This window comes from Neopsephotus bourkii, unplaced genomic scaffold, assembly GCF_033783945.1.
Source record: "Neopsephotus bourkii isolate Nb327-2 ecotype Australia unplaced genomic scaffold, CSIRO-AGI_Nbou_v1 NB_1526, whole genome shotgun sequence".
Lineage (NCBI taxonomy): Eukaryota > Metazoa > Chordata > Aves > Psittaciformes > Psittacidae > Neopsephotus > Neopsephotus bourkii.
In genome coordinates, this window is record NW_026902002.1 from 7,438,452 (window position 1) to 7,453,142 (window position 14,691).

Below are 14,691 nucleotides of genomic sequence, written 5' to 3' on the forward strand. Positions count from 1 at the left end.
CAAACGGCCCAGCTCTGCCCTCACTTCCTGTTCCGGTGCGGGGGGCGTGGCCTAACGACACCTCCCCGGAGGCGCGCGGCCGGTCCCTCCCCAGCGGGGGATGGACTGCGCATGCGTGCGGCCAGCGGCCGGCGGTCTCCCGCAGGCGGTTCCGCCCGCCTGGGCCGGTGCAGCGGTCGCCGCTCCGCCCGCCGCCCTTCCCCCGCCGGTGACAGCGGCTCCTCCCCTGCTCCCCGCAGCCATGGCGAGCGGCCGGGCCGAGGAGGCAGCGGCGGCGGCGGCGGCTGCCGAGGAGGAGGAGGAAGAGGCGGCCGCGGCGGCGGCAGCGCGGCTGGCGGCGACGCTGCGGCAGCGGCTGCGGGGCTGGGAGGCGGCTCTGGTGGCGGCACAGCGGCTGCTGGTGTGGGAGAGGCCGCTGCACAGCCTGGTCACTGCCGCCGCGCTCAGCGGGGCTCTCTGGTGAGCTGGGGCGGGGTAGGCCGCGGGGGTCCGGGCCGGCAGCGAGGGCTGCTTTACCGAGGTCGCGCAGGCCGGGCGGGCCGCTCTCGGGTGCCGCTGGTGAGCCGCCGGGGCCGGTAGCGATCCCCTCCGGAGTGTGCAGCAGAGCTGAGGGTAGCTGTACCCCACAGCGCCGTGGGATGTGCACACCTCCGAGCAGCCGTGCTGTTTACCGGACAAACAGGCCCCTCTCCGAGGGGCACAGTGCCAAGAGCTTGGGTAGGATTTGCCCCGCGATAGTAAAGTGCAGCCGGCCCGGTTGGAGGCTCGCCCGGCCGTGTTGCAGCTTAATTTGTGCATCCGTGCGCTATTAGCTCGCTTCACCCCCGTTGCCATGGTCAGTGAGCACCATGGCCCCCGCGGCAGCAGGCTGCGTGTGCCGGTTCATTTAAGCCTTTCTGCTCGTTAATTTCTTTCTGGAGGGTGCTGGTTTTTCACATGAAGGCCAAGGCCACTTGATTTGGGCACAAGCAGATTCCCCTTGCCCTGCCTTCTCTTCTCCCCTGCCTCTCGGGTAGGGCAGCAGCACAAGGAGCTGGGAGTGTGAGTGGCAGAACCCAGCTGTAGATGGGAATGGAAAGCATCCTGTTTGTTCGTATAAACAGTGAGTCAGTTTTAGTGGCGAAAATGCTCTCAGCCGGCAGCTTTCCCAGCAGAAAAGGTCACAACTGGCCAGGGAAAGAGTTAAACGTTGGTCACAGATGGAAGAGGCAGTCAGAAAAGGGGAAAGTATGTGACCAGTCAGCCTTTGAAGTCACTCTGAAGAGGCCGCTGACTTCTGCTCCCTCATCCATATGATTATCAGAGGCATACATGGTAGCTGGGTGCTTAAATGCTTTTGCACTACTGGAAAGGTCTGAAAGCAGAGCTTTGAAGTTAGAGGAAAGGTTAGTGGCGAGGTGCATGCCAGGAGATGGCAGGGCTGGTAGACAATGGTGGTTAAGGGACTGTGTAAAAACGGTCGACAAGAACAAAGAGTGCCCAGAATATGGGACAGCAGAAAGACATCTAAATATCACAGAGGGGGAGGAATTCTCTGCGATCCCATAGAGGATTCAGCCGGCATCCTTCAACTACAGACCATAAATGAGGTGGAATAGGAGGAAATTCTTCCAGAGCTGACATATTAAGTTACAGAATTGTTGTCCCATGAGAAGGGATAAAAAGTTGTGTAAGTCATTATAGGTCCTGTAAGCCTATGGAAAGTGTGCAGCGTGTGTTCTGTGCTGCCCAGTGAGGCAGATCTCACTTCCAAGCACTCTGCCTTTGCCTGTGGCTTGGTGGGAAGCACAGCCCTTCCCTGCACTGCACAGTGAGACCTTTCTGACTGATCATTGTTTGGTACATTTGAGATTAGTTATTGGCAAATACTGAAGAGGAGCAAGGTAAAATAGCAGCTCTTCCTTTCTGCAAAGGAGTGCTTATTAAAGGGGTGAGGGTGAGTGTATTTCCCTGGCATTTGTTTCTGGAGAGACTTAAAAACAGCTCTCCTGAGCTGGAGGGAAGTGCTGATGCTCTTGTGTGGAGGAAAGAAGGAAAGCAGAGAGTTGCTGCTGGTGCAGGCAGCACCCTGGGACCTTTGCTGTCAAATCTGTATGGAGTGGGGAGATAAACTCTTTGATGATGGGATTGTGCAACTACATATATGTAGTATTGTGTGAGCTGGCATTTGGCTTGAGCCAGTGTGATGATGAGGGAGGTGAAGGGTTTTATGATAGAGTCAAGTGAGCAACTAAACCATTTAAGTGCCAGGGAGAGGTTTGTGATAAAAGAATGGGCATCTATAAGCAGGTGTAGAATGTGTTTTGGCGCTACCTGCAGGTAATGCTGGAGCTTGTGATGACAAATAGGACAAAAGTTTCTGGCAGACAGGCTGATTTTTCAGCCAGGTTTCTGCTAGAGCAGTCTGTATTTACGTTATCTAGAGCCTCCACCTGGAGGATTTGGAAGGACTTGTACTCATATGAGGGAGCATTAGCCTTGTTTTACAGCTGGAGGAGGAGAGCACTGGGAGATGGCAGGTAATCAGCTGTCAGGTGGTGGGCAAAGGCAACATTTGAGAACACGCTGTGGGTGTCTGTGGAGTACAGTGCTGCTGCAGTGGCCGGTAGCAGCTGTACTCCGAGCTGTAGCTGTTTGCTCATCAAGAGCAGTAATTTCCTGCCTTTTTCCTGCCTAACAGTTTCTCATCTGATTTCTAGGTTGTTTTCCTCCACCTCCCTGAGACCCCTCTTTCTCCTCAGCATGTCCCTTTTTGGCATCCTCTTGCTGGAGAGGTGGAAGCCCAGGTTCCTATTTGATTTCTCAGGTATGTGATAATTAGCACTGTAGCTAATGACAGCAGTTATAGTGTTACCTGCAACTGGGCTATGGCCACAGTTGGTCCTTTCCTGACTCTCTCATAGGTCATGTAAGCCCTGTTCCTACTGTAACCGCAGGCTTTGGTACTGGTGCTGCCTCTTGCCTATTTGTGTCAGAGTATTAGGATGTATCCCAATTAGGATGTATCCTAATACTCTGGGCATGAGGAGAATTGCTCCTTCTGTTGGGAAGTTCTGGGAGTGGCTCATTTTGAGAGTGACTAAGGGGGCCCAGCTAGCTCGTCAGGGAAGCTGGTAACAGGGATGATGCAGTGTTTCTGGTGCGTCCTTTCTCTCCTGCAAATGTCTTGTTGAAAAGATCATTCCAGGTCTGAGCATATATGGCCAGCTGAGGTAGGGGAAGGAAATGGGGCACACTGAAGTGGATTGTTTTTAAGTGTAGCATGGGCTTATGCCCTGGAAGAGGCAGAGCAGATGAGAGCCGCTTCCTGTGGCAGGTAGCAGCGTGGATGATGGGATCTGACAGCAGGGACAGTTAGTGTATTGTACCTGTACTGAACAGCGTCTGGTCTTCAGCTAATCAGCAAGTCTGATCACTTGACTTATCTTTCCCCTTTACTGAAGGATCTCTGCCAACATTAGGCACAAAAGCAACCAGAGGAATTGCCTCATATCAATGATAGGCATGGATTGGCTGCTGTCTGCTTTGAGTGCCTCCTTCATTGGAGTTTATTAAAGGACTGGACCCAGACCTGCCTGCTGTATCTAATGCTGCTGTTCAAAGGCAGCTCGGGGCCTTCCATCCCTGCCCCCTACTCTAGGGAGGGTTTCTGAATGAAAGACCCTCTATATGTGTGTTTGTAAGGTGCCCTTTATTTGACCTAAAAGGGTACTGACTTAAAGGGTGCTTTCACAGAAGTCCTGATAAGGTTAGATATGTTTCAGCTGTAGTCTTGAAACTGTTTACTTTGTGTGGTTCAGGTAACTAGGCAGCTAAACTGGACTGGCCAATTTAATTTCCTGCTTATTTGCCTTGGTTTTTCAAGGGAATAGTTTAAAGCCACTCAAAACATCTCACTTGAAACATGTCCAGAAATGCAAAAGCCTGGTGTCTGATACAGAATGGTGTTATTGAGGTGGGGGTAGAATTGCTCCAGCAAGTACCAGGCCTGTAAAAGTTGTGTTATCACAGAAGAAAAAGGAATTCCATACAGCAGTCAATTTATAGGCTGCAGAGCAGTGAGGAATAAAAAAGAAAACCAAACAAAACAGCACACCAGGGGTTGGGCACATCCTGTGTCATTACCTCTGCAAGAAGTCAGTGCCTATCTTACTGAGCTGCCCCTCAGTGGTGTTCCACATATTTCACTCCTTCCTGCTTTTCTGCTGCTGACAGCAAAGAACAGGGGTGCCTTTCTGATGTGCCTGTTCAGGTCAGAGCCCTGACTTTGACATGATCCACTGAATCATGTTTCCTAAGCCTTCACAAGGAAGGAGTGCTGGTGCTCTGTGCTCTTGAGGGGCCTCCTCTTGAATTGGCACTGCTGAATACTTAGGGGTTCTTGTGTGGCTCTCGCTTCCCACTGAAGCAGAGCTGCAGCTTTGTGGCTTTCCTCCCCAGTGCTTCCTGTAAGGCTTTCCTGGAGCTTTGGGAAGTAGGTCAGTACCACACCTTCAAGAGTCTGCACGTATACACACAAACCTCAGCTTGTGGCAGTTCTGTGTGTCTTGGGTGACTGTTTATAACATCACTTCTGAAGGAATGCTAAAACGTCAGCGTGTATTTTGCAGTTACACACTGTGATCAGGGACACGCTAACAGCAGTGTGATGCACAACATTTTATGTCCTGTCAGAAGGAACTGCATATTTTCATCTCCCACGCAGGGTATTTTCTCCATATGTAACCACCTCTATGCGGGGTTCCACTTAAGTATTGTTTAAGGACTTCAGCTGCACTTTCTCCTGAAATGGGTATCAAGTAGGGCTGTTCTGTGTAGTGGTGGTGTTTGGCAGCTGTTTGTTGGTCAGTGTAGGAGAGTGCAGCATGGAAGAGCTCTGGCAAAGGCTGCATTGCAATTGAATGCTAGTACTCCTTAAAAAGGGCCCCTGCTTTCTAGCTACACTTTACACACAAATGAAGAATGCCTCTTGGGGAAGCGTTGAAAACCTGTAAGAGCCAAGGAACCCATCAACAGTAATTTTTCAGTACCAACATGAAACCTAAACTCTTGTGCGGCTGACTGGTCTCCCAGAAGAGTCTGGTGTACGTCAAGTGGTTTGTATTAATCCACAGTCCTGTGTGAAATGCCAACAGCATGATTTCAGCTGGTTATTGATGATCTGAGGCCAGCTGTGGGTGGCCTGCTTGCTGGCTTAGTTGAACCAATGCCAGAAAGTACTGCAGCACAGGTTGTAGTTAATCTTTAACTAAGTGAATACGTCCTGTCGGAAATGATCTAGGTTTTTTGTGGCTGGGCTCTTACTCCAGCTGGTGTAAGACTCCAGTGCTTTGGGATGGCCAGTGGGCAGATTACTACAGGAAGCAAGATATTGTTGATTTTAAAGACAGGTTGTGTTTTGCCAGTTGAAATCACGTGAATACTGCAGCTGCTGAGATGTTCTGCAGCTCCCCAAAGTGTCTCTGAAACCTTCAGAAGCAACTGAGAAAACGGTTTCACTCCCTCTGCTGGCATATTTTGGGTGGCTTGGATTACTGCAGCCAGTTCAAGAGGAGTGGGGCTCCTGGGCCATCCTGCTTACCGTGGTGCAGGTACATCTGTCCAGCAGAACACCCCAGCATCTCGTTTGTAGTTGTACAACCAGTATAGCCATGCAGCACAGATGGGCTGGTGCCAATGTAATTTATTTGGTGATTTAGTGCAGGTAGTAGATGAGGCTTTGAGATACGGCTGGATTTCTGTGTGCTGCCATTGAGCAGCTTTAGATTCCTGAGCACAGCAATGGCAGTTACATGAGAAAAGCAACAAGCCTGGGGTTGGGGGCGAGGGGAAGGGAGGAAGGGGGAGCTGCATCCATAACATCCATAACCCTTTGGAAGCAGTGTGGCAGCCACTGTGCAGAGCACTTGTTTGGGTCAGAGGAGGGAGTGGGCAGCCCAGTCTGAGAGCAGTTGACTCCTCTTGTCAGGCCCGATTACTGGAAATCTGGGTCATGCTCTCAAAGAATCGCCTCCTCCCCTGGGCGATGGCTCCTGCTCCACTGCACTGCGCGAGCTGGCTGGTGCAGCGCCTGCAGTGCTAGGAGGGGTCTGGCACACTTGGCCCAACATCCTGTGTCTTGGAGAACAGCGGTGGCAAGGCTGCCAGAATCAGATGCTGTCTTCCGCGGCTTCAGCTGGAGTCTGAGGTCTCACTGGGTGTTGACAGTGACAGATGGTCACCTTTTCTGTGTGTTTCCCTGGCGGAGTTGTTGCAGCTCTTGGGCTTTGCATCTGGCTGATGACTCCAGAGAGGATTCAAACCCCCTTTTGTTCATATTGCGTTTTTCAGTCCATTTCTAACAATTAGCCTGGACTTTGAACATAAACTGTTCCTTTATTTTAGGCCTGTTCATGTGTTGACACGCAGTGTTGGGGCTAGAGTCCCACTGATTTTTAGAACCTCTTGGACCAAGTCCACTCTTGGCCAGACAGCATCCAAGATGTATCTGTCCCTACCAGCTTTAGGACAGTAGGCTGACTAGTAGAAGAGGGTAGACCTTGAGGGACCTTCACATTATGATCAGGGACTTGTTAAACATAGGAGACTTATAAAGACTGTATAGCTGGAAGAGCTTTGGTTTTGCCCTGTACATCCTCAGGCACTAGTCAGCTAGCCAGGACACCCAAATCCCATGGGCAGCCAGGCTCATGAGTTCCAGTTGTCATGGAAATATTTGGTAGTTTTTTCTCTATGTATCTAAAGGCAGAACATAATCATATGTGACCTCTGCCACTGAAAAACTGCTCCTCCCTTCAGTACTGCATAAATAAGTATCTGATCATTGATCGTCACTGGGTTGGAGCAGAGAGGAATGGGGGAACTTTTCCCTTGCTTTTATCCAGACTGGACCTTAGGACTGTGGTTATATTTGTGCCTGGCACAAAGGGCTGTCAGGAGACTGAAAGACCCCTAAAATTAGATAGTTAGACACAAGACTGCTATTTGTTACTTAATTCCCCTGGAAAGAATAGAGACAGCAGAGAGATCTCTGGCATTTGTACACAGCATCCTGCCAGAGACTGCTCTGGGCCAGTCAGTGGGAAGTGCAGCTTGGATCTGCTAGTGCCATATTGAGCTCGGAGGTGGGAGCTGAGGCTTTGTCCAGCTCAGAAACCGTGTTGGTAGCCCTCTGTGAATGACAGGGCCGAGGCAGCTACGTGGGGATGGCACCGTCCAGACGCATAGGACACCAGAACAAGTTGTGCCACCTGTGCAGTGGAGACCCAACGTGCTTAGCAGCAGGGTGCACCTTGGGTATGAGTGTCCTACCACGTGTTTCTCAGCACAGGTTGCAAGGTGTGCCAGGGCATCCCAAGACCAGTGTTCTGGCTGCTCCAAGCCCCCAAGCATGCTCCACTGAAGTCTGCACAGCTCAGACTCCAAGCTAGTGATTTCTGTTCGCATAAGAGCACAGAGAAGGTCCCCAGGGTGCATCCCTCACTGAGGATGATGCATCTCCAGCTCTGCTCTATTCAAGTGATAAAAACGTTGGGTTGTATTTTTAACTTGCCTGACTAATCTGCTCTGTTCTCTCTACAGCACAGCCCTCAGAGGAGCCAGGAGGGGAAAGGTAAGCTCACTGATGTGTTCCTTGGTAAGAGAGTGAAGAAGCCTCAATTCAGTGTGATCTCACCTGTCCTTTTTGCTGCTGTCGATAAATTGCGTGGCTCCTGCTGTGAAACGTTCGTAGCAGTTTCTCGTGCACTGGGAGATGCTTATCAGCTCAGGAGCCACAGTGTGAGACTCTGGGGAAAGCTAGTGTTCTTTCAGGAGCAGTTAAGCTCCAGTACTTCTGATGTTGGGAACTCTCGGGTTTCTTCCCTGGATTTGTTCTGAACTATTTTAAGAATTCTCCAGAGAGAAGGAAGCTCCTGAGACTGACTCTTGCAGTCCATATGTGCTGCCTGTGGTGGTGCAGCTTGCATCCCATCCTCGGCCATAGTTACAGGTCTGAGCACCGTGCTCTGGCGAGCTTGGACTTCATGCCAGAGGAGGCCATGTAACTAGTTCCATCTCCAGCACTTTTGTCTGTGTGGCTTTGAGTAAACTGCTTCTATCATGGGACTGTGGCATGGGGATGCTGTGGCATGGTGGCTGCTGCTGCTGCTTGCTTGGCTCAGTTGTCTCTTGGCTCTCTTCCTATTAAAAGAAAGAACTATCTCCATGTGTCTTCTGTAGTTCAGTTGAAGATACAGTCAGTATTGTTGAGCCTTTGTTAGGGATCTCTGCTTCCCAATGCAGCTTTTCCCTCCCCTCAACAAAACAGACCGTGTTCAAAGATTGTCTTCTTGCTCTTGTCTGTCTCTAGTGAGGGGGTGACTTCAGGGGCACAGCCTCACCTGCTCAGTGTCCCTGAGCTGTGCCACTGTCTGGCAGAGAGCTGGGTCACCTTCAGGCTGTACCTGCAGGAACTGCTACAGTACAAGAGGCAAAATCCTGCCAAGGTAAGCTGGAGATACCTACTCTTCTGTGCAGGGGCTTTTCTCTCTATTACTAGTGGCCTGGGACATGGAAATATGTATAATCAATATTCTACAGTGGCTGTCCCTGCTTAACATTTGCTGTTCATTCCTTTCAGACTATATGCCATGGGAAGCTTAAAAAATGAGTAATTGGCTTCCATTATTTGGAAGCTGGAGCTGAATTTAACCCCTTCTGTGAATGGCTAGCTGTACTTCTTTTATTTGTTAGTGTACAGAGGAAGCTGTTAGATTGAGAATGGGGAGAAAAAAAAGGCAAGGCTACAGCCTCTGCAACTTCCACAGGCTCCATTCTGAAGCTGGTCCTACCTGTTTTGCTATCCAGGATTGTAGCTAGCCAAGTCCAAATGCAGCAGTGTTTCTGAGTGCATGGAAACTTGTCATTAACTGTGTTCTGATGGCTGTGATGTGTGTTGTGTGGAAAGGGTTTATAGACAGGAGTTGCCTCAATGCCATAAAAAATAGGACAGAACAGAAAACTGAGATTGTATCAGGCTTGCTGGGGACTAGTGTGCCAAAAGAAGTGGGTTTCTATTACTGTCGATTACTCCTCCTCTCTTAAAACACCATACCAACTACAGTGAGTAAGAGACCGGTTCAGAAATGCCCATAAAGCATGAATTTATTGGGAGCAAAGCCCTTAGAGGGCTTTTGTAGAACTTTTCCATTGCAAATGAAACTTCGTTGGTGGATTTAGTCGATACTGAACCCATGCCCTGCCTTGCAGGGTGTTGTCGCTTCTCCCCCTGCCAAGGAGAATGCAGGATAAGCCATCAGGGCTGCACTACTATTAGTCTTCCACTTCTTCCAGAGGAGGAAGGCCCTGGTCTGGTGGGAGCACAGGTTCTGCTAATGCTTTTGCCAGCTGGTTTATGGCGTGGCAGTGCAGAGTATCTCATGACTGTAACAGCTTCCTGGCTCTGTCAGGACAGTACAGGCTTCTCTTAAAGTGCTGAGCTCTGTAGAGACATGTACTCTAAAATAGCAATTTGCAGTATCCCATCCTAGCGTCAAGGAACATAATTTACTTTATAAATAGTTGTCCAATAAAGTTTTGATTTGTTTTATTGGGGTGTTGGGTTACCTTGGTCTTCCTGTGCTTGAATCTCTAATGCTTACATCTTAACCCAGCTGAGCTGTCTGAGTTGTGATTGTCAGCATCTGAATGTACTCAGTGCAAAGCTGGTGTACTGACTTCTGTTAGGAGCATCCTTCATTTTGCTGTAACTGGGTTTCCTGCACTGGTTGCATAGGTATATCTCTGCCTGTTGTCACTTCTGTTTGTTCCTCTCTCTTTCTTCAGTTCTGCATGAGTGTCTGTTCAGGCTGCCTGATTCTGGCTGTAGTTGGACACTATGTTCCAGGCATAATGATCTCCTACATAATTTGTGAGTATAAGCAGCTCTCTTGTCTGACTTAAGCTTGAACATGACCTAACTGTGCTGTTGATACGCTGGTAGAAGCGTATTTGGGGGGGGGTTGAGGGAATCTCTGATAGACGGTAAATCAGTACAGGCAATGTGCGCCAGGAGTCTCAACTGCGTGCATGCAGTACAAGTGCAGAGTCAGGAGAGGGAGCCGTCACTAAAACCTGCTTTCCTCTTCTACCCACGGCTGCGGCCCTGCTGGTTGGGCTCCAGGGAAGCAGAGCTGCAGTCTCTCAGCTCCTGGAGTGGGCAAATCCATACCGAGAGAGTTAAAGAAGCTGCATGTTTAGTAAATAAGACCTTTTTCACTGCATCGTGAGTCCCTGCTAACCCTGTTCAGGTCGTTTGCTGTTAGTGCATCTATGTATGAGCTCTGTGCTGCTATCCTTATAAAAGTTTTGGTGATTTGTAGTTTTAATAACCTAATTTCAGGCCCCCTATTGCATGTTGGGGCTGGGATGCAGTGGCTGAAGAGGGCTTATGCTTCATCTTAACATAAATCTGTATCCTAACAGTGATCTGTTAGGAAAACCTGGTTAATCAAGCAGTTTGGAATGAGTAAGAATAACCATGGGTGAGGATTTTAGGCAGAGTCAGTTAGGAAAGCAAATGGCATTCAACTGCGCTTCCTCCGATGCAGACTTTCTTGCTGGTGCCCTGTGAAGGGCTGGGTTGTGCTTGCTCTGTTTCACACTCCCTGCATCCTGTGTCCCCAGTGCTCAGCATTCTGCTCTGGCCTCTGGTAGTCTACCATGAGCTGATCCAGAGGATGTACACGCGTTTGGAGCCTGTCCTGATGAAACTGGACTACAGTATGAAGGCTGAGACGCTTCACCACAAGCATGAGAAGAAGAGTAAGGACCTACCTTCACCCTAACTTTTTCTGGTGCTGTACTCCCAGGGTGGAGCCCCAGAAAAGGATCAAGGGGAAAACACATCTGCCAACACTGTGATGAACAGCTGCAGCAGAGGAGGGGAGGGCAGACGGAAACTTGAGGGTAATGGGGAGATCAGCTGGGCAGGTGATCCTGGGAAGAGCAAATGAGCACAACAGATTGCAGTTGTCTCTGGGAACCTTGGGCTATTGGGAAACATGAGGTTTCACAGGGTAGTAGAAATAGTGGGGAAAGTGATGTATGAAAGTATAAAGTTCCCAGTCTCATGTAAAGCCTTTCTTCCTTTCTCATAGAGCGACAAGGGAAGAATGAGCCTGCAGCAGGTGATGAGCCAACAGCAGAGACGGAGAGTGAGAGTGAGGCAGAGCTTTCGGGCTTCTCCCCAGTGGTAAGAGCACAAAGAGCTGAGCAGGAACCAGTTGCTCCTGTCTGGTCTATAACATCTTGAGAGACAAGGAATGGTCTGAGTACAGCTGTGTTGCTAACAAACTGCAGACCAACTAGTCACTTGTTTGCAGAATCCCAAGGGGAGCAGAGTATTTGATGAAGGCTGTTGTCTCCAGTCTGGGTATTGAAAATGCAGTGCTATGGGGCTGGTGATGAAGTAGCAGGACAGGTTGAGCTGTCCTCCAGCCTCTGGCTGACCTGCAGAACTGCTTTGATAGTTATGCCTCATGCTTAGAGAATGTGAGTGTCCCCTAAAGAAATCCAACTCTTCTGGTTGTACAGAGACTCCTTGCCACTGGAAAAGGGAGATGAGCAGCACTAGTGTCTCTTACACAGTTCCCTGCTTTGTCAGACTCGGTGTGACCTTTCTATATATGCACACCACAGAAATGGACCCAGTGTCTTCATTTACAGGAGCTCTGGGCATGTAGCTGGGCTGTGAAGTGGGAAGCTTCAGCTTCCAAAGGAATGCTGCCTCCTTTCAATGCTCTTTTCCCCACACTTGAACCACTGCTACTTGTGGAAGCCTTCATTGGACCCAGCATGAATCATGCAGAAGAGGAGGGGTATTCTACTCCTTGGTGATCCCAGGAGAGGAAGAAGGATCAAAGCCTTCTGAGACTCCTATGGGCTGATCCCTTCTTGTGCTGGCTCTTTCAGGTTCTTCACAGAAAGCAGGCAAAGCTTCAGGCAGTGAATTGTTGCAGGGAAGCCATTCAGCTGAGGCTGTCCTTCCCTGCAGTGCAATGATCACTTTGCCCAACCCACTTCTGCTTTCATACTGTCCCTCTGCAGCAAGTTTTCCCTCCAACAAAGACTTCTCCCTGGAAGCTCTGGTTTATGTGGAGTGCCTCTAGGCAGCACTAGCAGTCAGACACCCTCTGCTTCATTCATGCAGGTGGATGTGAAGAAGACTGCCCTGGCGCTGTCAATCACAGATTCTGAGCTCTCTGATGAGGAGGCTTCCATCCTGGAGAGTGGGGGCTTTTCTGTCTCAAGGGCTACCACCCCACAGCTGACGGACGTTTCTGAAGGTACGTGATGGGACACATTGCTGCCTTCCTTACCTTGGGTGGTTTTGCCCAGAGCAACTGGCCCTCTGGATGGGAGGACAGGGAGAGAACCCAGCTATTTGCAGGGAAATGCTGAAAGGACGCAGCAGTAATAGCAATGCAGCATGCCCTGGCTTTGTAGCTGATCATGAGCTAGTCTTGAGTGGACATCTGATTACTGCCCCGCAAGGCACTGCTGTCTTGTGACTCCAGGAAGAGAGCAAGGCATCCACAAAGACCCCACAAATAATTGTGTGGTACATATGTAGGTGTGGTACAGCTGTATATGATGCTGTGTGAAACAGGTCGGACACCCCACCCCGTCAGACTTACAGACTCGTAGAATGACTAGTTAGTGGTGAGGAATGTGAAGGTTATGCCTTGGATGTGGTCACTTGAGTGTCTGGGGAGGAACAGGCAGGTGAGGTGCTGTGAGCACTATTTCCCTGAGCCTGTGGTTTTTCGTGGAGCTCTCTAGATGCAGAGAGCATGAGCTGGAGAAGGAAGTCCTCTGAGCACAGAGCACATGGAACAGGATGAGAAAGGGACACTCTATGTGAGTCGTGCCACTGGGAGAAGGGAATAATTGCATCCCCCTTCCTGCTGTGCTCCCAGAACTGGGAGGATGCCCAGAAGTGAGCCCTCATGTATCAGCTGAGGGGAAGTGGTGGGAGGTGTCAGTGCCCTGGGTTGAGGTGAAGGGACCCGCACCTTAATGCTGGTGCCTTTCAGACCTGGACCAGCAGAGCCTCCACAGCGAGCCAGAAGAGTCGTTTTCCAAGGACCTGGCAGAGTTTCCCTCCGTGGAAGAATATCATTCCAGAGACCTGGGACCACAGAGTGATGAAGATGCATTTGGTGTGCCTCTGGGCCCCGAGCTTGCCCACGCTGCCCGTGAGCTGGACTCAGCAGAGAAGGAGGCCGCGGACTCTGGCCTCTCCATCCTTCACCTCACGTCTCCTCTCCATTTTGTAAATACACACTTCAATGGGAGCGGGCAAGCAGCGGGAGACAGCGCGGCACCGAAGCCTGCCCCTGCCCCCGGCCTGGGCATCTGCATCAACACGCTGAGCGAGGAGATCGTCACCACTGCCATCACCACTGCAGTGCAGAACACCCTCTCCGCGCTGCTGCGGTCCTCGGAGGCCAGCGAGGGGCCCTCCCTCTCAGAGTTCCTCCCCACCGAGCCTGAAGAGAAACTGAGCTTCCAGGCCCAGCTGTCAGAGAGCGAAGTGGTGGAGACAGAGACAGCAGCTTCACCGGAAGATGAGGAGGAAGCAGATGACTTTGAGCTACTGGATCAGGGGGAGCTGGAGCAAATGGATGTGGAGCTGGGGCTCGGGGAGGAGCAGGATGCACAAGAGTCTCCTGCCGCTCCGGCTTCCCTCTCTCCCACACCTGCTGAGCTGCCAAAGCACGGAGAGGAGGAGGAGGCAGGGATGACAGCAGCATCTATGTCTTAGGTCTTCTTCACGCGCCCCTTTTTCTTCTGTCGTCACTGGGAAGAAGGAAAAACTCAGACGGTGAACGTGCAGCCGGTTTTTAGATGTTTGTGTTGACCGGGATGGAAACGCGTCAGTGTTAATGTGCTGTGTCTGGAATAACAAATCCTTTCCATCCTTCTAGAGCCCGGCCTTCGCTGGCTGAGGGGAGATGCCCCTGCCCTGCGGCTGGGGAGGAGCCGGCTCCTAGAAGCCTTACGCCACAATCAAAACACCAACCCCAGCAAATGCTTCCTAGTAATGGTGCAGTATTTTGGTCTGTCTTCTGTTTGTCTTTCGTTTTGCACGCCGAGTACCAAGCTAGCTGTAGCTGCTGCTAATACCCACATCCCCAGTAGGACATATGCAATCTTATTTTATTGGGTTTTTAAATGGCTACAAGTGTAAATAATTTTACTTTTCATCGGTTTCGTTCAGGGAGGAGGGATGGGGTGCACCACCAGACATGGGTCTTGAGGGCTTGCAGAGGGGAGGGTAGCAGCAAGAGACTAAAGCAGATGGGTGCTGGCAGCACAGAGGCCCCTTCTGCAGACTGTTACTGCTGCTCATGTCACTGCTGGAACGGGGTGTTGGGCGATACCTGTTTTCCTCCCCTGTCAGATCTGAGCTCTGCTACTGGGTGGCTCTGGAGGTTTTTGCAATCAATGAAATTCTCTCCTGGCCCTGTTCGGTACTCCAGTTTCTTCCTGCCGCGGCCCCTCTCGCCGTCTGCAGCGCTCACCTTACGGCCACCCTTTCTGTGCTCAGCTGGGCGTCACAACATGGCACCTGAAGACTCGGCAGCGGGGTGAAGCGCACGGGAGCCATGTTTTGTGTCTCTTCCGGGGCCGGGGATGGCGGCTAAC

The 14,691-nt window shown here is 50.8% G+C and overlaps 1 protein-coding gene across 2 annotated transcripts; it reads left to right on the forward strand.

Annotated features, from left to right (window-relative positions):
• The first annotated feature begins 156 nt into the window (after positions 1 to 156).
• Positions 157 to 14,237, forward strand: RETREG2 (reticulophagy regulator family member 2). Of its 2 annotated transcripts, XR_009727995.1 has the most exons (10): positions 157 to 459; positions 2,700 to 2,806; positions 7,582 to 7,612; positions 8,351 to 8,486; positions 9,826 to 9,910; positions 10,666 to 10,803; positions 11,139 to 11,233; positions 12,191 to 12,326; positions 13,077 to 13,867; positions 13,971 to 14,237. XR_009727995.1 is itself a non-coding variant. In XM_061370237.1 (9 exons), the coding sequence occupies exons 1-9, from the start codon at positions 242 to 244 to the stop codon at positions 13,805 to 13,807; spliced, it is 1,677 nt and encodes a 558-aa protein (XP_061226221.1). In that variant the 5' UTR covers positions 158 to 241; the 3' UTR covers positions 13,808 to 14,237. The 2 variants fall into 2 exon arrangements, 1 of the variants encoding a protein (XP_061226221.1); XM_061370237.1 differs by having other exon boundaries at positions 158 to 459; positions 13,077 to 14,237.
• The last annotated feature ends 454 nt before the right edge of the window (positions 14,238 to 14,691 follow it).

Bases quoted from the DNA above. Each gene is read 5' to 3' on its own strand.
- RETREG2 (XM_061370237.1), top strand. From the start codon at position 242: ATGGCGAGCGGCCGGGCCGAGGAGGCAGCGGCGGCGGCGGCGGCTGCC. The intron at 9,911-10,665 runs GTGAGTATAAGC...CTGTGTCCCCAG, and splicing joins AATGATCTCCTACATAATTT to TGCTCAGCATTCTGCTCTGG. The intron at 10,804-11,138 runs GTAAGGACCTAC...CCTTTCTCATAG, and splicing joins CCACAAGCATGAGAAGAAGA to AGCGACAAGGGAAGAATGAG.